The following is a 26258-nucleotide window of genomic DNA, read 5'->3' on the forward strand; positions in this document are numbered from 1 at the left end:
TAAACTCTAGTTCTGAATCTGCTAACATGGTATCAGAGCAGAATTCGAATTAGGGTTCCCCACTCTCCTATTCTTGGTTTCTTCTTCTTCTCTCTTTCTCGATCTCCCTTCCCTCTCCTCTTCTTTCTCTTTTGTTCTTCATTCTCACATTAGGGCAGCACTGATGAGGTGATCCATAGATCCAGTTGCTGCCCTCCATCACCTAATTCAATGATACAAGATTTTGATTGATAGAAGCTTTGCACTATGTTTGCGATATTTGAAGACTTCAAAATTTTGGACTGATTCAATCTAAACTACAAGGAATCAGTTCATCTTTTTTTTTTGGTAAATGAATATATTACCGAACCCCAAGAGGGGGCAGGGGAGAGCGAACCAAAGAAACAATATACAAGAAGGAGAAGAAGGGAAAGAAAAGAAGGGAGGGGGGGAGAGGAATGAAAAAAAAAAAGGGGGGGGGCGATCGACCAGCCTACGCAGAGGAGGAAGACCGCAAAAGGGCCGAATCAAGGCCCCAAAAAGTCAAAATGTGCCTATTTCTATGGCTGTCCAGGCAGGGCCTCTGTCTGATACTACTGAGCTTGGTGGACACATCGAAGGAGATGGCTTTCCAAATCACATCAAATGATCTAGAGTTGGAAGTCCATCTCTTGAGGTTCCTCTCCATCCAAATGTGATGAATAGCGGCGCTAAAGACTAGCTTCCTGATGGTGTCACAAATGGAGTTCCCAGAAAAGGAGTTAAGCAACCAATGCCATTCGCGATCAAAGCTTCTGATCCTTCTGCTACGCGACCAGATGGAGGATAATGCCTTGTTCCAGATGGTAGAGGTAAAGGTGCAGTCAAAGAAGAGATGGGGGATATCTTCACGGCCAATCCAATAAAGGTTGCAAGAGGGAGAAGCTAGGATAGTGCGGTGAATCAGGAAGGCTTGGGTGGGCAGGCAAAGTCTTAGGGCTCTCCATAGTCCATACAGTTAGGCTATGGCGGGGAATATAGCCTTTAAACCAGACTAACTTGTGCCAGGGGACAGGGGGACAGGGCTCTCCATACAGTTAGGCTATAGCGGGGAATCAGTTCATCTTATTGAAGGACAAGAACTGAGGAAGATTTTTTTGGACAAGCATCTATCTCCAGCCATACTGAAGACCTCCTCATAAATCTATTTTTTTCCTCCACACAGGTTTTTCCCAAAACCTTGGAAATATCAATCTTGGAGTTACTGGTTTCTATTGCCTCTGCTATTTTTTAGAAGGGTGATCCAGCACTCATCAAAGCACATTCAAGCCATTTTGCAGCCTCATCCATTGATTCTTTTTAGCATTATCCCCTATATCGATCTCACCAAAATCAGGGTTTTTTCACAACCTTAAAAAAATCGATCTAAGGGATTGGCCTGCTAGTTGCTGCTGATTTTTGGGGAACTTTATTATCCTCTTTCAAGGGGTCTCTCCTTCACTTTCTGGACCTTCTCTTGGAGTTTTTTTGGGTTTCTCATCACAACAGCCCTTTTCTGCGATTTGGGTTTGTCTCTGCTACACTTATGGTGACTCAGACATCTTTACTGGCAATTCGGGTACTGATGGACAAGGTAGGACTGAACATCATAATTTTCCTCCTAAACCTATTAAAATTAAATTGGATGGCTCCAATTACCTACTATGATCTAGATCTACATATTTTGCCATTGCTAGTTGTGGGCTTATTGGCCATATTAATGGCACCACTATTATGCCAACTGTTCCTGGTCCTCTTCACGATAGGTGGATCTCCAATAATGGTGTACTAATGTCTTATGTAATTGGTTCAATGCAACCAGACCTTGCCAGTGAGTTTCTACTTCTTGATACAGCCTCTCAGATATGGTCTGCCTACAAGGAAACATACGGATAGCTTGGTAATGATGCCCAGATTTATGAACTCCGGAAAAAGGTCACTTACACTACTCAGGGGAAATTATCTATCTCCAAATATTATGTGACCCTGCGCAGCCTTTGGCAACAATTGGATCATTTTTCTAATTTCCGTCCCACTACATCTATTGATATTGCTGCCTATAAGAAGCATGTGGACAAGATATGGGTTTATGATTTTCTGGCTGGATTAAATGTGGAGTATGACCAGATTCGTGTCCAGGTGTTGGGCCACTCTCCTTTGCCCACACTTGAACAGTCCTATGCCTTGGTCTCCTCTGAAGAAAACCGTAGGGCCGCTATGTTGCATCCTATTACTACTGACAAATCAGTTAGAATATGTAGGATCCTTGATAGAAGTTGAGCAGCAAGGGTTTACAGCTGAACCGAACCAAGAAAGGAAGAAGAAGAAGGGAGATGAAAGAATCGTGAGTTAGGGAGAATACTCTCCTAACTCCTATTTACTTTACTAATAACTCTTTGCGAATTACAAATAACTCCCAAAGGAGGTAAGAGATAAAAAGGAAAAATAAGAAAGAGAAAAATACAACTCTATGACTTATAATAGAGACATAGACAAATATGCCCCTAACACATAAACTCTAACACTCCCCCTCAAGCTGGAGAATAAATGTCAAACATTCCCAGCCTGCATAGAAGAGTACTGAACTGGTTAGGGATGAGACCCTTGGTGAAAATGTCCGCCAGTTGATCACCGGTCTTCACAAATGGGGTACAAATGCAACCTGAATCCAGCTTCTCTTTGATGAAGTGCCTATCAACTTCAATGTGCTTTGTTCGGTCATATTGCACGGGGTTATGAGCAATACTTATAGCAGCCTTGTTGTTACAATAGAGCCGCATGGGTCCCTCATAGTCGAACCCCAATTCTTGAACCAAACGCCTCAACCAAATGAGTTCACACACCCCATGGGCCATGGCTCTAAATTCTGCCTCCACGCTGGATCTAGCAACAACTGGTTGTTTCTTACTTTTCCATGTCACAAGATTACCACCCACAAGGGTACAGTAACCGGATGTAGATCGTCTATCAGAAACAGAACTAGCCCAATCTGCATTAGTGTAGCCCTCTATCATCAAGTGATTATGTCTGGCATAGAGAAGGCCTTTTCTTGAAGAAGATTTCAAATACCGACAGACAGCATCGAGGTATCCACTTTTGGGAGCATGCATGAACTGACTCACCACTCCAACTGCATAACTGATGTCTGGCCATGTCAAGGAGAGATAGATCAATTTCCCGACCAACCTTTGGTATTTCCCTGCATCTACAAGAGGAGAACCACAGTTTTCACTAAGTTTGTGATTCTGATCAATTAGGGAGTTGGCTGGTTTACATCCCAACATTCTTGTCTCTTTCAATAGGTCTAGAACAAACTTCCGCTGGCAAATATTGATGCCCTTCCTTGATCTTGATACTTCAATACCCAAGAAATACTTTTTTTTTTTTTTTTTAATGGAAGTGATCTAACAATATATTATCAAAGAGAAATCCTTGATACTTCAAAAGTCCAAGATTCTTAATTTCAAACTGTTCGGCCAGGTAAGATTTCAACCTCTTTATCTCATCTTCGTCATTCCTAGTCACAACGGAGAAATCCTTGCATCCTATTGTTTCTAAGTTGGGCATGCGAGATATCTATTCACCAATTTGAGGGGGAGTGTAAGTATAGACTGGTTCTCTTATTGGTTCTCTAGTTGGAGTATGTAATGTAACTAGATTCATTATAGTGTCTAGGTTCATTGTGCACATGTTAAATGTGCTACATAAGGATTGAGTCAATCATTCCACATTTGTAATATTCTGAAGTTATAAACAAAGGTGTGGCCTTTGTCTCCTTGATAAGCCAATCTATTCTCCCAAATCTTCTTCTCAACTTATATATATATATATATTGTTGTAATATGGAGTACAAGGGTATAATGGTCCAGTAGGGTTTAGTCTGTGTTGCCCTAAGGGTATTATCGTAACTTGTACTTCATTATGTTTATTATAAATAGAGAGGACCTGTGTCTCATTGACACAAGTTCAATTCTCTAAATATTCCATCATGGTATCAGAGCAAGGAGAAGAATCACCCTTGGGAATTGCGCCTCTCCCATTAAAACCTAACTATTCCATCGCCGCCGCCGCCACTACTCTCTTTCTCTCTCTTTTTTTTCTCGCTTAGCACCACCATCGCTACCACACTTCCGCCTTCTCTCTCTCTCACAGCAACCCTACCACACAGCCACTGATCACATGACCAGATCACCCTCTCATTTTTTTCCAATATTCTCCATTGGCAGGTACTAATCGGGTTCGTGTAGCTGATGGGTCCCTATCCTCTGTTTCAGGTAAAGGGTTCATTAAATGCTCTCCTGGTATTTCTCTTTGTACAGTTCTCCATGTCCTTAATTTTTCTACTAATCTCTTGTCTATTAGTAGCCTTACTAGGGATTTAAACTGTAAGGTGACTTTCTACCTTCTCATTGTGTTTTTTAGGACCTGAACACAGGAAGTGTGATTGGCAATGGTAGGATGGCTGTTGGTCTTTATCTGCTTGACAGTCCTTCTGCAATGGGTAGGATGGCTAGTGGTCTTTAGGTTTGACCAAAAACATAACTCCCTCAATATAAATAAGATTTAAGTAATCTTGGATTTGTTGGATAGAGATCTTCTTCGAACTTGATGCACAAATAGCATCTTTCTATCCTACATATCCGTGGAACTCAATCGATGCACAAATAGATGGAATTGCAGCAAATAGCATCTTTCTATCCAGCATATCTGTGGAACTCAATCTCATTTAGAAGCCTTATAAAAAGAATCCAACAAATCAAAGATTTCTTAAATCTGATTTATATTAAGGGAGTAATGTTTTGGTCAGACCTAATTTGGTGTCTATGAATGCTGTCAAAATCACTTTGAATGAAAGTATTTTTTTAGACATCAAAACTGTTGATCAATTGGGTCAACTGAGGTTTGTTGGAGTGGTGTTGTCAATTTTGGCAACCTTATTAGCCATATTGGTGATGCGGCAGTGGTATTTGATGAGTTGGAAGAGATGAAATGATCAAACAGTCACCTACACAGCTATAAGGGTATTTTGGTCATTTGGCAGGGTTACAGGAGTACCTGCACTTGAAGAACACCATTTAACTGCATATTAAGTCCTATATAATGTTTGGCAAAGGGGCAAAGCAGCAGGTGAAGGTTTCACACTGTTAAAGTTGTGATTTCACAGGTTCATGCAATGGTAGTGACTTTAAGGTCATTTTTGGAAGGTTTAATGGCAATTCTGGGTGAAGTGGTCTTCACGAGAAATGAAGTTCATCAAGTCGCGGTTCCAACGCAACTGATCTCGCATCATTTCAGTGTTGGACGAGAAAGTTACAGATGTTTTCGTGTTGACGCGTGAAAACAGAGCAAATCTGGAATAGGCAAAAACTTATATACTTGGCCAAAATTTTGGCTTACATATTTAGTGTGATTCTATAAACAGTGGATTACCATTGTTTTGTTAAAACTCCAGAATCTCCACGAGCTTCGGATCGGCATCTTGCATCAGATTTGGTTCATTAAAAGAAAAAAAAAGAAAAAGAAAAAGGAGGAAATAAAGGAGATAATTAATTTGTAGTGGAGTGTGATGTCGGCATGACATCACCCCCATTTCTAACGAAGGCAGAGAGTGAAAATATCTGACGCATTTTCCTTTTGTGCACGGTTTGTCACGAAGAATCTTTTTATTTACGGATTTGCCACTGATTACCAATTTTTGGCGCATTCAACTTTGGAAGGTCGTATCTTGGCCATCTAGAGTCCAAATTGGACGAATTTTTTTTTGAAACTGTGTGTTTTTTCGAGAGATATCCATTGGAGCCACTTTTAGAGGCAGAAAATGCAAAGAAGAAGGTATAATGCACGGAAACTCTAATTGATTGATCTGAGATACTGCTTTGAACATTGGAGAACGTGCACAACATCAGGAAGGCTTCAAGCAGTGGGTTGGTCACGGGATTACTCAGAGAGAGGTAATCTTTTGTTCTCACAAGTCCTATTTTATATCTAGGGTTTGATTCATGTTAAGAGAATCCTAGTTTGTTTATGTTATTGGGAGGGACTTGTAATTGAATTTTTTATATTCATATTGTAATACCATTCAAGTTGGGATTTGATTGGATTGGGGTTGTAGCCCTAGATTTCGTTGTTGCGGAGTCAGAAGCAGGTGTTGTAGCACCTGGGCTATTGTAGTAGTGGAATTCGAGTTGAGTTTTTGAGGAAATACGAAATCCTTATGAGTATTCCTCCGTGGATGTAGGCAGCTTGGCCGAACCACGTACACTTGGTGTACTGTGTGTTTGTTATTTTTCCTGCATATTCTTGGAATGTGTTTGCTGAATAGTGGTGGTGCACTGTCTTGTAGACCTGGCCACATAGTGGTTGCGAGGTGGACGTGCATGTGTGATTGGTAATTACAGGACTGCCCCGGCCAATCTTTGTGTGTGATTATCATAGCCACGGGATCAAGTTTGGAAGAATTCTCGAAGACACTGATTCACCCCCCCTCTCAGTGCACCTGGGATTATAAAAAACAAATGAATATTTTATCGCATTTTGCTTTTTAGCAATGTTTTACCATATTAAGATTTATGGAATTTATAGATTTGAGAAAACCCCCAACATTTAGAAGTTGACAATTGCACCTGCCGTCGAAAGGCTAGTTTTTGTTCTTGAACTGGAGGGTTGACTTTTTATCCTTTTGGAATTTGATTTTTTAACTATTTTTATTGGATTCAAATAGGGGGGCAATTGCTTATTTATGAATAATATCTTCTTAAATGGTATTAGGTATAAATAAGTGTCTGTCTTGGTTTCGAGCCAAGTTTCCTCAAGTTTTGATGGGCATAGGTGTCAAAACTTACGAAATTACCAACATCTCAGTCCAAACAGATTGAAACAAATTGAAACTGGACGAAACCCATCGAAACCTGTGACTTTTTAAACTCCACTCATATCTCGTCTCGGTTTCTTACGAAACTGAAGCAGTTTCGACCGAGATTTAGAACCATGCTTAATAGGCTCAATGAGGTGAAATCTCCTTCTAAGCTTCGTGCTTGTTGGAAGGGGATCAGATGTGTGGAAGGCCCAAGACCTTTTATCATCAAGACTTCGACCCCAATTTTTTTATCAGTCGCGAGTCATCATGAAGATCATCTTCATCATCAGATGAAGACTAAGAGAAAGAAGATTAGATGTATACAGAAGAGGTGATTTCATTGACAACCAACAAAATAGGCACATTGGGAAGGGTTTACAAAAGGAGAATCTATAGACCAAAGGGGCTCAAATCTGGACCCGATAATATTTTCAGTGTGCGTTCTCTATCTCTGTGCAGAAGTAAAATAGCTCCAAGCAACTTCAAGTTGGATGCTTTCAGACAGTGTTGCTGCTTTACATTTATATTTATACAATCTCAAAAGTTCTCTTCAAACTGGAGCTGGGCGTTGGTAAGTCAACCAGCAAGACTGATGCTCATCAAGTTAATGACCATAGTTTAACACCTTCGGGCAATAAGGTCGTTCATCAGTTTGGATGTGTTGGGAAAGAGCTGGTAGTTACATTGGGATGCTTGGGGCAGACCTCAAAATTCTTTGCATCTAATAGATCCTGCATTGTGTGCTTCAAATTCTAGCAGTTGTCTATGGCTTGACCCTTCTGGTTGTGATAATGACAGAACAATTTTGGGTTGTACCACCCTGGCTTTGAGTCTAGAATTGGCTTAGGATCTACCTTCACGATCAGACCTGCCTTTCACAAACTGTTGTAGATGATTCCCAAAGGCATTCCTCGGTCTCCAAATTGTCTTCTAAGACGAGGAGGAGTGTTTGGCTCCAACATGTATGGCCTTGTGTTATGGATGATGTTAGAGATGTAGGGGGAGGAGCAATTACCACTGCGTTGACTCCAACATTCTTCGGCGGGTAAGGCTTTTTGGTACTAGCCTCAGAAAAGAATCGTCGAGGTCATGGGAGTTCGTCACGGAAGATACCGTCTTCAACCAGCTATGCTGTAATGATCAATCCATCAAAATTGAGGATAGGTTTGCCAAACAAGAAATCTTTATTTAGGGGCTAAAAATCTCTCATGATCATGCCTACTTGGTCCTTTCACTGGGTCGGCCCCACATCAGAGCAGCCTTGTCACGAAACCGCTTGAGGTAAGATGAACCCTTCTATGGGTAATTGTCTCGTAGTTTCAAGCTCTCTCTTGGTTACCTCAATTTCAGTATTTGTAGGTAAAAGGGGATGGATTTCATACCTCTGTCCACTCTGATTTGTGAGCTGTTAGAAAAATGGGTCTGAACTCGACAATCTTGTTTTGGTGTCATCGGGCGAGAGGGATAAAAGTTCTCACTTTTAGGAGTCGCCACCTAGACGAGGGTCTAGGACCCATAAATGTGTCTTTCTCTACCTTTGCAAGGAGAGAACTATATTTGACTTGACAATGGATAAGGCAAGGTCTTCTCTAGATCTCTGGGTAGGTTCAAGGTTACGTGCTGGGAAGCTGTTACATACCCAGCCTTACCCAGTTGAAGACCGGTCTCTTTCTATTTGGACCATTCCTAAACTTATTTCTTACTAACTGGAAGATGCATATATAATGAGAACATTAAATCTAATATAAGCGATGTGATAATGGAATTAAACATATTATATGATCATGTTATAGATGCTAAATGGAAGCGGTAATATGCACATATAGGGGAGGGGGGAAATGTTTTGATTGTGAATAGCATCATTCGTAGTTCCACATGGGAATACCATCATGAGGAAGAAAATAGGTCATTTGTATCCCCATGGGTTAGGGAATCAGGTAATTCATAGTTCCGCATGGGAATAACTTCAAGCGGAAGAATTAGGAATATGGTAAGTATAAACAAAGTTTCGGTAGTGCTTCTGCATAACAGAGATGATTTAAAGGGATTTTGGTAACGCTTCCGCATGACTGAATATAGTCTAAATAGTATAAGGGAATTCTGACAGCACTCCCGCATGGCTGGGAATATACTTGGATGGTCTATGGGAAATCCAGCAGCGCTTCCTTATGACTGGGAATATACTTGGATGGTTTATGGGAAATCCAACAGTGCTTCTGTATGACTGGGAATATACTTGGATGGTTTATGGGAAATCCAGCAATGCTTCCGCATGACTGGGAATATATTTGGATAATCTATGGGAAATCCAGCAGCGCTTCCGCATGATTATAGTTGGATGGTTTATGGGAAAACCAGCAGCATTTCTGCATGATTGAGAATACTAGGGCCCGGAGGCCATAATGTGGGCTTTTAGAATAAGGATGTATCTAATTAAGTAATAAAAAAAAGAAAAGGGAAGATATTACCTGCCCGAACCTTGAACAGGGTTCACCAATTTATTTTTGCAGAGTTTCCATGGTTTTTGTCTTCTTCTATACCCTCAAGGGCAATCTTGGAACTTTCTTCAGGACTCTCTTCTAGGGTTTTCTCTTTTAAAAACTTCCTGTTTCATTTTTTCATTGCTATTTATAGGAAAATTTATGCAGGTAAATTTGCTGGTGAAATGGACTATTCACCTATGAAAAAAAGCTAGGCTTTGATGGCGAAATGGCCAATGCACTGGTGAATCACTGTTTCACCAGTGATTTTAGTAAGTCGCTGGAGGAACAATATATTTCTCTTCAGTGAATCTTTCGCCAGAGATTCCCTGTCTTGATATTTTTGGGTCTTTTTTGGATGTTTTTTGGAAGCTAACCTCAGGGACAAAGCAGTAATTTTTACTAAATGGTCCTTGGATACTTTAAATGGAGTATTTTTCTTCTCCTTTTTGGCGGAGGGAAAAATTGGGTGTCTACAGAATGCACTTCTTTGGCTGAGAGCACACTCGTGGTCGAAAGAGAAAGAAGGTGACTCCGCATTTTGTCCTTTCTGCATTATCGTTGTGTATCCGCCCTTCCCTTGAAGGTGAAGAGAGGTGATAATTGGGGATATGGATGACTGGCGTAATGCACATGGCCAGATGATATGAAGATGACTAGTGTAATGCACATGGCCAGATGATATGAAGATGACTGGCGTAGCGCACATTGTCAAATGATATGAAGATAACCGGTGATGCATATGGTCAGATGATATGGATGACCGACGTAATGCACATGGTCAGATGATAAGGATAAACCGTGTAATGCACATAGTCAGATGATATGGATGTTCGGCGTAATGCACATGGTTAGACGATATGGATGATCATCGGCGTAATGCACATGGCAAGATGATATGAAGATGACCGCTGTAATGCACATGGTCAGATGATATTGATGACTGACGTAATGCACATGGTTAGATATAAATGACCGGCATAATGCACATGGTCGGATGATATAGATGATTGGCATAATGCACATGATCGGATGATATAGATGATTGGCATAATGCACATGATCGGATGATGAGGATGACCGGTGTATTGCACGTAGTCAGATGACCGGTGTATTGCACGTAGTCAAATGATATGAAGATGTCTGTATTTATAGGGTAAGAAGTTAGGAATCCGATGGTTAACATTCGTATCTACTGGGGATTTATATAGAAAGATTCCATTTGGACGCCTGATATTGGCCAAGATGGAATCTGAGGGATTAGACTAAGAAATCGAAGATCTTTAAGTCTAAATGGATCATGATTGAAAATTGAGTCCAATGGTGCAACAATCGCATCCACTGGGGATTTATTTGGAAAGATTCCATTTGGACAGCTGATATTGGCCGAGATGGAATCTGGGAGATGTATTTTTTAGTTTCTTCTAGGCGGTTAAGGATTTCACTCTATTTTTCCAATGCAAAAATGGGCTTGTCGCCGGCGAAACCCATTTTCTGTTGGCAAAAAGGAGTTCCGCCAGTAATAATCCAAATTCGCCGACGAAAGTACACATTTTTCACTGGCAAAATCAGCGTATGCCTATTTGAGTCAGACAATCTTCAGGTGTCACTTGCAGGGTTTTAACTCTAGAGCACTATAGTTTCCATGCGGCAAGGTCACCCAAGGAGGTGGAGGGGTGCCTAAGCGCTTAGGTGACAAGGCGCCCGCCCAGGCGGCCAAGGTGCCCAAGTGTTATTTTTATTTCCCCTCTTTTCTAACATTATTTAGTATGTTACAATAGATACTTAACATCATCAAAAATCAACATTAAGCCACATCAAGTCATAAAAAATCAACGTTATGTCACATCAAGTCATCAAGGCTGGTGGGATCGGTGTTTGATCCGATTGACACCTTGCAGTGGGAAGCCTAGGTGGTTCTTTGGTGGGATTGGTGTTTGATCCAATCAACACCTTGCGGTGTAAAGCCTGGGTGGTTTTTTTGAAGCTCTTCTTCAAGGTTTTTTTTTTTTTGGGTGAATAAAGAATTTCATTACCAAAGAGAAAGAAACAATAGAAACCCCAAAAAGAGGGGGTGGGGAGAGAAACAAAAAGGCAAGCTAACACAGCCTCAAACAGAGGAGGAGGTCGGTTGGAGGGAGGAGAGGGGGAGATCCCAAGCGACAACAATATGCCTATGCCTTGGGGAATCAATATAATGGGAAGTTACATTTATGAGCTTTGCCTTGATGTCGAAGGAGATGGAGTCCCAAATCAGGCTAACAGTCTTGGAGTTGGAAGTCCATTTCCGAATGTTATTCTCCATCCAAATCTGGTTGATGGTAACACAAAAAGCTAGTTTACCAATTGTGTCGCATAACAAAGAGCCCGAGATAGTCATATCAATCCACAACCATTCCCTAGAGAAGGGGAGGATTCTTCGTCTGTGAGGCCAGCATTTGCCAAGGATTCCCTTCCAAATAGCCGAGGAAAGCGGACAATCAAAGAAGAGGTGGGCTGCATCTTCCATAGCGTTCCAGCAAAGACTACAAGAAGGGGAAACTGGGATCTGACGAAGGCGAAGGAAGGACTGCGTTGGGAGGTAGTTGGTGAAGCCGCGCCACACAGTGAAGCTATGTCGGGGAATGTGGCCTTTGAACCAGACAAGCTTTCGCCAAGGAGCTAGATCACTTCTAATCCGAACCAGGTTCCAGGCATCTTTTGATTTAAATACACCCGAGGAAGGAGTCCAAGATACACAATCACACCTCCCTGAAGGTCTTCTAGGGATAGAGGGCAAATCATCCCAGACTTCAATAAGACCTGGGTGGATGGTGATGGGAGGGCTCCAGTCACCATTGGATATAATATCAGCAACCCTAGACTGCCTACTTAGGCCACAATTGTAAATAGCTCTGTTGCTGATCGAGTGAATGAGAATACCCTTAGGGTGCCAATGATCCAACCAACGAGTAGTAGAATAACCATCTCCAATCTTGGAATGAATTGCTTTGAAAGCCGCCGGCCTGAGAGAAAGCATTTTGCGCCAGACCCAAGAAGCATCTGATGAGGAAGAGACTGTCCAAATAGAGTCAGACCGAAGAACTCCAGAGTAGATCCAGTCAACCCAAATGCTGTGTTCTTTAGAGGCTATCTTCCAAATCAGCTTAATGATGCCTGCAGAATTCACATATTTTATACGGCGGAGACCCAAGCCCCCCTCTTCCTTGGGGAGGCAAACAAAAGCCCAACTGGAGGGGTGGAGGAATTTAGTGGTTTCAGCCCCTTTCCAAAGGAAGGAAGCCATGAGAGATTCTAAAGCTTTGATGATTGAGGATGGAAGACCATAAATAGCCATCAATAGATGTAAGTAGATTGAAGCACAGACTTGATGAGAACCAACCGACCCGCATAAGAGAGCAACTTGCCTTTCCAGAGTTGAAGCTTTTTCCTGATGAGATCCAGCATAGGCGAGTAGTGATGGGCAGTGAGCCTGGCTGGAATCAAAGGGAGCCCTAAATATTTGACCGGAAACTGACCAAGAGAGAAACCCAAAAGCTCCAGCAAAAGCCTTTTCGATATCAGACACCCCCGCAAGAAAAAGAAGAGATTTTGTGGGGTTTATCTTCAAACCAGAGAGCTCTTCAAAATGCTGCAAACAATACATGATGTGTTAGAAGGATTCTAAGGAAGCCTTGGAGAAAATCATGAGATCATCTACAAAAGCCAAATGCGTTAGCTTGAGGGCTTTGCATTTGGGGATAGGGACGATGAGCTGGCGATCAGTGCAAGATTGGATGCTTCTAGATAGAACCTCCATAGCTAGAGTCAAGATGTATGGCGATAAAGGACAGCCCTGACGAATGCCCACTGAAGAAGAGAAGAATCCCGATGGACTGCCGGTAACAAGGATTGAAAATTTTGCCGAAGAAATACATTGGTGGATCCAATGAGAGAACACAGGAGGGAAGCCCAACTTGGAAAACAGGCTGTCTATAAAGTCCCATCTGAGAGAGTCAAATGCCTTGTGAATGTCTGTCTTCAATAGGGCTGGTGGTGGATGGGATTTCCTGTCAAATCCTCTAACAACTTCATTGCAAAGAATGATATTATCAGATATGCTTCTTCCAGGAATGAAAGCTGATTGGTTTGCACTAACCAAAATGTCCACAACAGATTTTAGTTTGAAAGCAAGGATCTTTGCTATGAATTTGTAGAGCAAGTTACAGAGAGCTATTGGCCGGAAATCTGTCATTGACGAGGTGAGGCGCCTTCCTTCTTAGAGATGAGACAGAGAAATGTGTGATTCACTCCTTTAACTTGACTAGGATTGAGAAAAAAGCTTTTGATAGCTTTTATAAAGTCCTCCTTTACTATATCCCAAGCAGCAAAATAGAACCCCAAACTGAAACCATCAGGCCCCGGAGCTTTGTTGGTTTTAAGAGAACGAATGGCTGCTACTATTTCCTCTTCTGTACGAATGGCCTGCAAGGAGGAGAGGTATTCACTTGGGATGAATTTATTGAGGAGATGATCAGGGAATGGCCCAGCCGTTCGAGAAGAGTCATTAAAGATCTTCTTGAAGTAATTTGCTGCCAGATCTTTGATGCCCTTTACACTGTGGACAAGGGTTCCCTCAGAATTTGTAAGTTGCTGAATGGAGCTGATGTTTGTTCTAGACTTCATGGATCGGTTGAAATAAGCAGTGTTAGAATCCCCCAAATCCAACCACTTGATTCTAGCTTTCTGCCTGGCAAAACTTTCTTCTTGAGAGAATTATGAGCTCGGAAGCTGTCTCTTTTTCTTCTTCCACCAAAGAAATATTTAAATGATCAGTTTGAAACCTGCTTTGAATGGTTGAGAGCTTGTCCCTGCAGTCAATCACACATTGGGAGATGTTTCCAAAGTGGAGAGTGTTCCAATCCTTGAGAGCACATTTGACATTCTTTAGTTTTCTAGCAATGGCAATAAGGGGGGAAGAAAATGCTTGGACTGGCTTCTCCCAAGCTTCCTTAACAGTGGGAAGGAAAGAGGGATGAGAGGACCACATATCAAAATATTTGAAGGGTTTTGGGCCAAAAGAAATGTAAGGCTGAATGAATAAAGATATGGGGCAGTGGTCAGAAATACCCGGATTATCATAAGTGGCATGGGATGAAGGATAAGTAGAGGGCCAAGCTTCATTCACAAGGATTCTGTCAAGCTTGCAAGCAAGACGGGCAGTACCAGCTTATCTTCTGAAAGGCTCGTCTTTGCTTCCTCAAGCTTGCCAGAGGTGGGATTTGTTGCTGAGGCTCATCATCTGAGAGGATCCCCGATAGAGCTTCATTTCTGGTCAGGAGGAGGAATCGAGTCATCATTTGGCAGGCCCTTGGGAGCATAGAGATTTGAGTCGTGACCAAACACTTTGCAGTGCATGCAATGGGGTGGTCTCCATTCTTAATGCACATCTTGATCAAAGGAGAAGTCATTCCCATCATTGACCTTGATGAAGGAGGGAAGAGCAACCTCAGCTGAAACCTCGACGCAGATTCTGGCGAACACTAAACGATCCTTTCGCATGGTTCCATAGTTGTCACGCGCCACGGCGATCCAAGTCGGTGGAGGGTGTCACGCGATATATCGACATGTCGCCGAGCATGTCGACCATGTTTTATTTTTTATTTTTTCTATTTTTAATGTGTTAATAGATGTATACTCAAGCCATGTTTTATTTTCTCTATTGTTTCTCAAGTTTTAAGAAGAAAATTCAGAAATCGAAGAAGAAATCAAGAGGGAAAGAAGAAATCGAAAGAAATCAAGAGGGAAAGAAGACAGGAAGAAGAAATCGAAGAGGGAAAGAAGACAGGAAGAAGAAATCGAAAGAAATTGAAGAGGGAAAGAAGAAATCAAGAGGGAAGAAGAAATCGAAGACAGGAAGAAGAAATCGAAGAGGGAAAGAGAGTCAGGAAGAAGAAATCAAAGAGGGTCGCCATGCAGCCCTCTCCAGCGCCAGGACGCCATGACAACTATGCATGGTTCTAGCATTGGAGTAGAGAGGAGTACTAATGACAGGGTCCACAGTGCTGAGACCATCAGTGCACCAAAAATGAAGGGGAAGGCCAGGTAGGGATATCCAAAGGGGGACAGTAGAAAAATCCATCCTGGTCAGCTGTAGATGACGATTCCAATGTCGAAGAAAAATCTGCTTCTTCCCAACTTGCCAAGGTCCTCCTTCGAGGGCTCAAGTCTTGTCCTGAGCATCAGAGAATTTAAAAATGAAAAAGCCATTATCAAGGAGGGTGATTTGAAGGTTTCCCTGAGGGCGCCACTACTTAGAAAGTGACAGTTTCACGATATGGAAAGGAGGTCTGGTACCCAGCAAGTGGCCTACCAGGCAGTTCACCCAAAGCAGAGCTTCTTCGTCAAGTAAACCAGGGCGGCAGAACACATATTTTGAGGTTCCGTCCAGAGCAGGAGCGATGAAATGAAGAGAGAGTCCATCACGGGACTACGGGAGGGAGGAAAACCAGGCTCAAAAAGAGCTTTCCAGTTAGAAGGATTTGAAGATGCAGGAGAGGGAGATGGAGGGATCTGGGAGTTAGGGGAGGAAGGAGAAGGGGAAGGGGAAGAGGTCGAAGGGATGGACATTTGAATCCGGCGGAGAATACCGGAGAAGAAGAAGTTACCGGAAGGGTTCAGGGCCAGGACGGAGCGTCATCCAGGTCATCAGTTGTATTCCACAATTCTTACTTCTTCATAGAAGAGGAGAATTTGCCGAGTGAGAAGGGTGAAACGGGGAGTGTAAGTGAAGTCTTTCCTTCCAAGGAAGTAGCCATGCATAGAGTGAGATGGAATCTCTCTCCTTCAAGTTACTTGAAGATTTCTTTGAAGTTCTAGTTAAAGATCCAATTTTTATTCAAGTTTCATCCTCAAACAAGCTGCTGCCAAGAGTAATCTGCTACTACAGTAAGTTTGATACATTCCCATCTCCATCCTTCTTCTAATCCTCTACAACCACAACCCTAGTTTTCCCCTTTGTCATTTTCAGTTTCCCATACCCTAAATCCCCCACAGACCAAACCAGCCATCAGATTTCATCAAATTTCAACCACAACACCCCTGCTCATAAGGAGAACTCGATCTCCCTTGTTGCCCATCCCAACCACTAAAACCCTAGTCCCCCCCCCCATCTCAAATCAAAACCCAAAACCTTGATTTCTGCCCAGCCCAAACCAACCGTCAGAACAGTCTACAAATCTGACCGATTATCCTTCATACCTCCTAAGAAAACCATTCAAGTTTGGTTAACTTCTGTCCAGCCAAACCCTAGAAATCCATCTTTTCCTCATTTCCAAAACCCGAAACCCTAACCCTAACTTGTTGCCCATTCAAGTTTACACACTTCCATCCATTAAAACATCTCAGGACCTTCACTGTTAGACTCCCCTACCTTGACTTGACATAACCTTGACACCAAAGCCTAACCCTAGTTTCACCAAAACCCTATTTTGACCTAGCCGATTCACCTGTTCATAACAGATCCTGGTTTATTGGCTCCTAGTCGGTCATCTACCCATCTAGGACTACATTAAGAAGACAGCAGAACTGAAGAAGCAAGCTATTGGAAGTTTGAAACAATCAAAACATACAATTGGTTTATACCGTTCTTGGAATTGGTCATTGTCATGGTATACCCCCATCTCACATTTGGTTTATACCGTTCTTATTTTTTACGACATGGAAGAATAGCAGACATGCAGTAAAGAAAAGCAGGCACAGTAAAGGAAGAAAATATGATGTGGAAAGACGCACCAAACCCATAGCCAATTGTTGCCCAAAGGAAATATCCATTTAAAATACCCTTCTTATTTGATATGTCATATCTGCATCAGTCAATGAAAAAACAATGAGAAAATAAATACTTGTCCAAATAGCCATCCCTCACACAGTTTTAATGTCACAAAATGATTAAATTAACAAAAGAGGAAAAACCCTAGGGCGATCAGAAACCTTTAATCACACAGACAAATATTTGTAAGTTTCAATAATGGTAAACCAATATGAACAACATTTCTCTTTCTATATGCCATTGGCCATCTGCATTTTTAAAGGACTGATGTAACTGATGAAGTCAATATTCAGAAGATTCTGTTCGACGCTTTCAAGTACGTGTTCGATGACGAAGTCAAAAATTTGACAGTGTTTTGTTGTTGAGTAAAGAAAGGAGAATGGCAAGGTGGATGTCTGAGAAACTCGACATTTGTTAGATTCTGCTCTACATTTGGCAAGGGCAGTCATCATTTAGACAATGTCGATCGACAGACTGTCGATGTCAACATGGACCATTTCGATGGCGAGATCGAGGCATGCGAGTCTTTTCGCTTTAAGTTATTGTTGCCTATATAAATAGGCATTTGGCCATTTGAGTTTGTAAGTTGAAAAACCCAGAGGAGAGTCTCCAAGAAGACTTTGGAAGATTGCCTTCATCCCATTCATTGATTTTGGATTCTTGGGAAGGATTCTTCAAGAATAACATGACAACATCAAGGTTTGGGTTGAAAAGTGTTGAATAATGTAAACCAGAATACCGTGGGGGTATTCTGGTCTTTTTGGGGTTTTATTATATGTTTTATGTATTCCTTAGCTAAGTCGGGTAAGCTAGGGGTGTTTTGGACATTAGGGTGTAATTCTTAATGCTATTAATATATGGCTTGCTTGATCACATTGATCATTCAAGCATTCTCCCAATTTTCTGTTTTGTTAACATGGCATCAGAGCCAACTTCTCTAATCTAGGTTTACAAAGCTCCATCCCCTCCATCGTTTTTTTTCTTTCCACCCTCTTCCACTCGATCTCCTTTTCTCTTCCTGTTGGAATATGTACTCCAGAATACCGTGGGGGTATTCTGGTCCTTTGGGGGTAGTTTTTATGTTATTATGTTTAAGTCGGCTATGTGGGTTTTAGTCCCACATCGCCTATTTCAGTCTCTTGTAACTTTTCCTTCTATTATAAATAGAGGGGCTTACCTATCAATGAATCTAAGCAATTATTCTCTCATTCTCTCTTTACTAGCCCACGATTCTACCAACATGGTATCAAAGCAGGTCTGATCAAGGTTAGAAAAAGAGAAAAAACCCTACTCCATCTCTTCAATCAATCTCTCCCTTCTTCTCTCTTTCTCGGCTTCTCCTTCTTCTGTTTTTTTTCTTTTCATCCTTGTAAGGGGGCAGCACTAATGAGGTAAATACAATATCTAATGATTTAGTTGCTGCCCTCCTCCATTATATCTATTTTTTTCCATTAAAAACTGCTGGAACCATCTCTGCGATTTGGAGTTTCCCAGAATTCTTTGGAGATCAGAATCTTATCATCATAGAAGGCTGACCTTCCACCATTGGAGCTCCCTTTGCCATCTTTTCCAGCACCTTACTACCCTATTCCAATGTCCTACTTCCTTTTTTCCTTTTTCTCCATCTCTCATTAACCATTCCAGCCCCTGCCCTAATCGATCTCAACTTGTTAGGGTTTTGAAAAACCCTGACTCCAATCGATTTTAGGGTTTCCCTTTTCCGATGCAGCTGAACTTTTGGGGGTGATTCCCTACTACTACAAGCCCTACTCGACCTAAGTTTGGACCCTTTCTGATGGCTGGATTTGTTTCTACAACAAAACTTCCTTAACCTGCTAATTTGGTTACGCATTCTTTGTGTCAAGTTGTTGTATTTCCCATCCAAAATTCACCGCACATGAGATTATAACCCAAATGGTATTCATCTTGGCTACAGGAGCAAAGGTCTCTTGGTAGCCGATGCCATATGTCTGGGTAAAACCCTTGGCAACCAAGCGCGCCTTGTACCGATCTACAGTCCCATCAGCATGTTGTTTAACAGTAAACACCCATTTGCAACCGAGTGGTTTTTAGTGGGAGGAAGAGGAACCAAATCCCATGTGTCATTCTTCCTAAGAGCGCGCATTTCTTCAAGCATAGCTTCCTTCCATCTAGAGGCTGCAAAAGCTTCCTGCCAATTCGAAGGAATAGAAATAGAGGACAAGGAATAGATAAAAGACTGATATGAAGCATGGAACTAAAACTCGCAAGATCTCGACGAAATCTCGTTATTTTGAGAGCTCGAGATGAGATCTCAGGCGATACCCAATATTCCCCATCTCGGTGAGATCTCGGGTTGAGTCGAGAACTCGATCCTAGATCTCGACCCTAAATCAAGCATATTAGTTCCAGAATCTAGCGAGATGTCGTGGTTATGGTCATTTCGGTGGGAAATCTTGGTATATAGACACTTATTTATGCAAATCTTGGTATACAGACACTTATACCAGAAACCAGGACAGACACTTATTTATGCCTAATATCATTCATTTACTTAAGATATTATTCATAAATAAACAAATACCCCCTATTTGAATCCAATAAAAATAGTTAAAAAATAAATTCCAAAAGGATAAAAATTCAACCCCCCAATTCAAGAACGAAAAATGGATTTTTGACGGTAGACGTAATTTTCAACTTTCTAATGCTGGGGTTTTTCTCAAATCTAAAATTCCATAAATCTTAATATGGTAAAACATTGCTAAACCCAAAAGTGCGGTAAAATATCCATATTTTTTATGTCCAAAAATATATTTTCATTTAGAGCGATTTTGACAGCATTCGAGCACACTAAATTAAGTTTGACAAAATGAAAATATTTTTTTCATTTGGTGCACGCGAATGCTGTCAAAATCGCTCTGAATGAAAATATTTTTTTGGATATCAAAACAAATGAATATTTTACCGCACTTTTGGTTTTTAGCAATGTTTTACCACATTAAGATTTATGGAATTTTTAGATTTGAGAAAAACCTCAGCATAAAAAGTTGAATATCGCACCTACCGTCGAAAATCAAGTTTTTGTTCGTGAACTGGGGGGTTGACTTTTTATCCTTTTGGAATTTTATTTTTTAACTATTTTTGTCGGATTCAAATAGGGGAGGTATTGCTTATTTATGAATAATATTGTAAGTAAATGAAATTCAAATTTCATTTACTAAAATGATATTAGGCATAAATAAGTATCTGTCTTGGTTTCTGGCATAAGTATCTGTCCTGGTTTTCCACTAACTGAAACTCCTATTTGGACTTTGATTTTTCAAAATTCTGATAGTGTCATTTTGTTTCAATGGCCCAAAATAGGCTGTATACCAACTTTCATGACCAAACTAGGGCTAAAACCCACCGAACCAGCCATCGAGTTGAAAAAAAAAAAATAATACCGCAACTCGTCGAGATCTCGACCTAACTCGCTATTTGGCCAAGTCGAAACCTGTACTCGAGAAGAGTTTTAGTTCCTTGATATGAAGGTGATAAGGATTCATCTGACACATCGTGAGAAATAGGATGTTGTGTGCAAGACCTAGTCCCTTTACGGACATCAATAGGTAAATTTAGGGACGGATCAGCAGTAGGAGATGGGAGAATCTCATCATGGGATGGAGAAGAAGAGTTATTACCAGGCAAAGATGTTGACATTGGATCAGAGGGCAACACTTGAACTGGTGTAGTGGCTGTGGTATCTGCTTGAGGTGTTGGAGTGGTGTTAACTTGCGTGGCTGGTCTAGTCTTTTTTTTTATTCTTCCTGGAGAAAACACGTAACAATCTAGGCTCCCCCCTGAATGGGAGGCTCACTATCTGTTTCCCCCAACTCAACCAAGGGATGGCCTACCTCAATAGGGGAAACAAGCCGCACATTTTCACGTAAAGCAGCAGACAGACTCCCCCTAAAGAGCTGCTATCCCAAAATAAAAGGTCTCTGTCTCATGGAACACAACGTCCATTGTCACCAGCATGCGATGGGAAGGAGGATGGTAGCACTTGTACCCCTTTCTGAGTGGCAGAATAACCAAGAAATATGCTGCGGAGACCACGAGGATCAAATTACCATGAGTGTGATGATTCTGGGTAAAGCAAACACAGCCAAACACATTGGGGGGCAAAACGAAAGAGGGAGACCTAGTAATAATTTCAACAGGCAGCATATTTCTTGGTTATGACAGTCCAACAGGGTTCTTTTCTCGGGTATGGCGTTTCTTACCCCAATAATCATACTTCAGAACCTCTTTCATAGGCTGGTTGCGATCTCCAGGTCGGTTGGAAGAACTCCCTCCACGAGATGGGCTACCAGAAAGTAGAGCCAACCTTTCCTGAGCATTCGGCTATAGCATGGCAACACGATGATTATCTTCAGACTGAACCGATGAATAGGCATGGGTCAGGGTTGGAAAAGGTCCACGATTCAGGACATGTGCCCTAATCGGATCGAATTCAATGTTCAGACCGGTAAGAAATTCATACACGGTGTTTATCTTCCCGTTTCTTAAAAGCAGCAGAACTACCAAGACAAAGGGATGATAATCTTCATAAAAATCGAGCTCTTGCCACATACTGCGTAACTTGGAATAATACTGAGAGAGAGTCATCTCCCATTGCTTGGTGCTGCTGATCTTTTGTTTCAACTCATACCTGGGTAGCATTTCCCCATCTGGGATAGGTTTCCTTTGCAGCCTGACAGATCTGGGCAGCAGTATCAAGTAACAGAAACCCACGAGGCCACAAGCAATATGAGGTTGCATCGAGTTCAAAAGGAAGGCCATAACAAGAGAATTATCAAAACACCACGTCTCTTGGGCAGCATCAGCAACTGTTGGTTTCTCCAAGGCACCTGTGAGATATTTAGAAAAGCCACAGGAACTGATAGAAAGAGAATAGGACTTCGACCACATCAAATAGTTGCTCCCATCAAGCTTAATGGAGCATACAGAGATAGTTGGAAAATCTTGACGGTTGTTTCCTCCATCCAAAGTAGGAGACATGGTGGAAGTCGTTGAAGTATTTGTTCCTTCCATTGAAACAGAAAAAAAGACAACCACAAGAACAAAGGGTGTCGAAGAGATCACCAAAACATGCCACAAAGAACAAAGTATAGCATGAACACCAAAAAAATCAGTTACTGAGAAGAAACCATCAGATCTGGATTAAACCATAATAGGCAGGCAAAAAGAACCCTTGTTGGTAGAAAAAATCACCACCAAGGGTGGATAAAGGGGCTCACGGTCCCAAGAAAGGAACCGCGCGCGAGAGAGAGAGAGAGGCGGAAGAAGGTGCTGGCAGTGAGTAGTGGTGCTTCCCGGCGGCAAAAGGTGGAGATGGTGAGTGGTGGTGGTGCCGGTGGAGGTTGAAGAGTGTGGTGGCGGTGGTGCTTAGGGTATGTCGAGAGAGAAACAGAAAGAGAAAGAGAAGAGGGAGGCTAGATTTTTTGGGATCCCAAGGTGGATCTCAGCTCTGAGACCATGTTGGGATTTGGGAAATTGCAACTTGTGTCTATGATGACACTAGCCTCCTTTATTTATAATAGTTTGAAGTAGGGTTACAATAAATAATAAGAAAGAAAAGACTATACTACCCCTGTACGCATGTTACACCCATACCATAGTAGAAATATAACCCCACTATAGTAATATCACAATACATATAAATACTCCTCTGAAGCAGGTCGATCCATCGGGTCGGGTCATTAATGCAGACCCAAGTGAGTGATATGCTATGGTGGGCTTCACAGAGAGAACAATAGAAGAATTAGAAGAAAGGAGGGGAAAGAGGAGAGGGAAATCACGCTCACACACACTCACATTAAGCTTCTCAAATAAACTTCAATAATTCATTCTTCAAATCTGTTGCTCTCCTACGATAACAATGAATAAATAGAAAATAGCTTTGCATAGGAATAGAAACCTAACTAAAATAGAAATAACTCAAAAAGGAAACTACCAAAATAAAGAAAGGAAACTACCTAAGAAGCTCATACGTAATCTACCCATGAAATAAAATAAACTAAACTAAACATTGCAGCCTAAGTGAACTTCCAGCACTTGCCAGACCAAAACACAGGTTTAGGACCAGTCTTTCGTTTAGGTTTCCAAAGTGGGTCATGTCGGTCCAGCCAGGCTAAGGCAACTGCATCAGCTTTCCTTCTCTGAAAAGAACTCGACTCCGACGAGTTTGGATAGGGGCCAAGAATGCCGTCTGAGTCAATTCGCCATAGGAGAAATGTACCAGCTGTCTTCTTGAGTTTGATAGATGGAAGATCCTTTGCTGGGAGAAATTTCATCTCAAGTCCACCATGCTGAAAGGAATATGTATTCTCATAACCACAGTGCTTGGTTTTCTTGTCATACAACCATGGGTGTCCCAAGAGAATGTGGCAGACTTTCAAAGGGAGGACATCACACTGCACTTGATCAATCAGTCCACCAATGGAATATGTGAGCAAACACCTTTCATTAACCTTGAGGTTTGTGTTGTTCACCCATGCAACCTTGTAGGGATTTGGATGAGGTTCCGTCTTTAAACCCAACTTGCGAACATCTTCAGCGACAACGGTGGTGCAACTGCCTGAGTCAATCACCATATCACATAGGTTGCCATTGCATCGCACCCTGGTCTAAAAAATACTGTTATGACGCCAATGTTTATCTTCCTCATTGGAAATTTTCTGCGTAGCCAAGAGGGGGCAAATAACATAGCAATACTGACGCTCGCCATCACTGTCATCATCATCAACCTAACTAGGCTCACGCTCATGTTCAGCCACCAGATTGACTGTCCCTGTGGGCCGTTTCTCCTTCGGGTCAAAATGGTTACCAACCGGTTAGTGCATTGAGCAGTCATATGGCCATACTCCTTGCACATGAAGCACTGAATACCTGCTTTCGGCATCACCAAATTTCTGTCATATCCACGTCGAGGTGGAGAATAAGGTCTATCTGAACCTCATCGAGGTGGGGAGTAAGGACAAACCGGTCGTGTAGGTGCCACAGAAGAACCACTAGCCTGTGGTTTGCTAACCGAAACTGACTTCTCTTGAAAAGAAGACTGTTGTGGGTGAAAGCTATCACCTCTAGAATGTGTCAGTAAAATTTCTTCGATTGTAAGGTTTCCTCAAATTTTCCTCAACCTGATAGGCCACCTGAAGTGCTTCCTCCATAGTAGGCAGTCTACTGGCGGCAAGTGAAGCACTGATTTATGGATGCAAGCCATTGTGGGACTGCGCCACTAAGACTCCCTCGTCCCACTCAAACTCAGATCGAGTGGGGAAGTAATAGAACTTGGCCACGTACTCCTCAACTGACAAAGTCCTGTCTCAACTGCCCAAATTTGAGGTGTAAACGTTGTTTGTAATCAGCCAGTTGGAATCTTCGGTCCATTGCAGTTCGCTTCTCAGCACATGTAATAACTTGACCAAGACCTCGAGTACGCTTTTGTTCTTGGCGTTTGATCCACTGAACTTGTCATGGAGCTGAAGGGGCAAGTGAAGGAACACAATGTTACAGTTGAAGCACTGGAAGCCCAAATATCTTGAAGGATGAGAATAGTTGCACACTTGAGAGTGAGACCACAAAATTGAAGAGTGAAATGACAGAGTTAAACCAAAAGGTGGGTAATCTTAGTGAGCTTGAAGAAAGGACAAGGAAGCTTGATGAGATACTGAAGTGTCAGAGATGTCCATCAAGACCGGCCTTGGAATTATAAAGGAAGAAACTTCAAGCAAGGCACAAAAGTTTGTGAAGACAAGTCAGGAAGGCAAAGGCATAGTTGAGAGCCTAGTGAGAGTTGATGAGAAGAGAAAGAGGCAGAGAAAGGGTAGAAAGGCAAGGAGCGAAGGAGTATACAGCAGGCTAGGAAGGAAGTCTCTAATGGCCTAACCAAGGCCAAGGGCAAAGTACAAAATCTGTAAGGAACACAGTTGCACCACAGACAAGCCAAGTCAAGAAGAATAGAAATGCTAGGGAAGGAAGGAGAGTGAAGGGTGACAGCTACAGCAGAGCCACCCATCAGAGACCGAGAAGGTATATGAGATCCAAAACATGGCAGAGACCACAACCCAGGGTTAATTCCCAGTTTTATGGGTATTGCTTTACATGTAATGGGTATGGTCTGAGCTCAGAATGCAGGCACCATATGAGGCAAAGGAGTAATGCAAGGAGAAATTTTATTTAATGTCAGATAGGATATCCGGTGGAATTCTATGCCTATCATAGGCATGGGCACATGGCCAGAGACTGCAAAAGAGTGGTTTCATGTCAGCAGTGGCAACGCAACAGAAGGCAGTATTATGATGCCAGACAGAGCGAAAGGATTTCTGTGAGGCAGCCATAACACAGGCACAAGCAGAGAACTCCAGCAGTTAGACAGGATGTGGAAAGAGAAGCATATTGCAGAGCATGAAGCACAAATGTCTACCCAATCATTACCCAAGTTGGGTATGGGTACTTCTCCCATGGAGAGAATGCCTTGAGAAGATTGCATGGCTTGGACTCAGGGGGAGTCATGTATCCGCCCTTTGGACTTGTTGTCAAAGAGAGTCATATGCAACAACCCAGATTCGAGATGTGGATTGAAATGTTCGGTGTTCATGTGTTGAGGCACACGAGTGCAGTTGTGGGGGTTGCATATGTGTTTGTTGTCAACAATTCCAAAGTGAGAGACTATTGAGCATTGGCCATCAGTATTGTGATTGTTGTCAACACAGTCAGTTGGCCAACACACTCACACAGAAGGTGCTGATGTTTCTGAGGAAGAGGCATTGATGAATGAGGAGTGACAAAGGAGGAGAATGCACTATAGTTGGAATTCAGCAGGCTACCCATCAACATCGAAAGTGCTTGGCTCTACATCGATGAAACAGCTTTGACAGTCTGTAGATGTCGAGTGGAGAACGTCAAATGGTGATTGATGTATCTAATGAAGTTGACATTCAGAAGATTCTGTTCGACACTTTCAAGTATGTGTTCGACATCGAAGTCAAAAATATGACAGTGCTTCGTTGTCGAGTAGAGCAAGGAGAACAGCGAGGTAGATGTCAGACACTCATCATTTTTCAGATTCTGTTCGACATTTGGCAAGGGCAGT

The 26258-nt window shown here is 42.0% G+C and overlaps 1 protein-coding gene across 1 annotated transcript in view; it reads right to left on the bottom strand.

The window, feature by feature from the left end:
• LOC122660569 (signal peptide peptidase-like 2) overlaps window positions 1–26258 on the bottom strand; it is a 120939-nt gene that overhangs the window by 29978 nt on the left and 64703 nt on the right. Inside the window, exon 10 of the mRNA XM_043855936.1 lies at window positions 17107–17177. Within this exon, the coding sequence (XP_043711871.1) occupies window positions 17107–17177 (71 nt within the window). The remainder of the gene's footprint in view (window positions 1–17106; window positions 17178–26258) is intronic.

The sequence above is a fragment of the Telopea speciosissima genome, chromosome 4 (genome assembly GCF_018873765.1).
Source record: "Telopea speciosissima isolate NSW1024214 ecotype Mountain lineage chromosome 4, Tspe_v1, whole genome shotgun sequence".
Classification (NCBI taxonomy): Eukaryota; Viridiplantae; Streptophyta; class Magnoliopsida; order Proteales; family Proteaceae; genus Telopea; species Telopea speciosissima.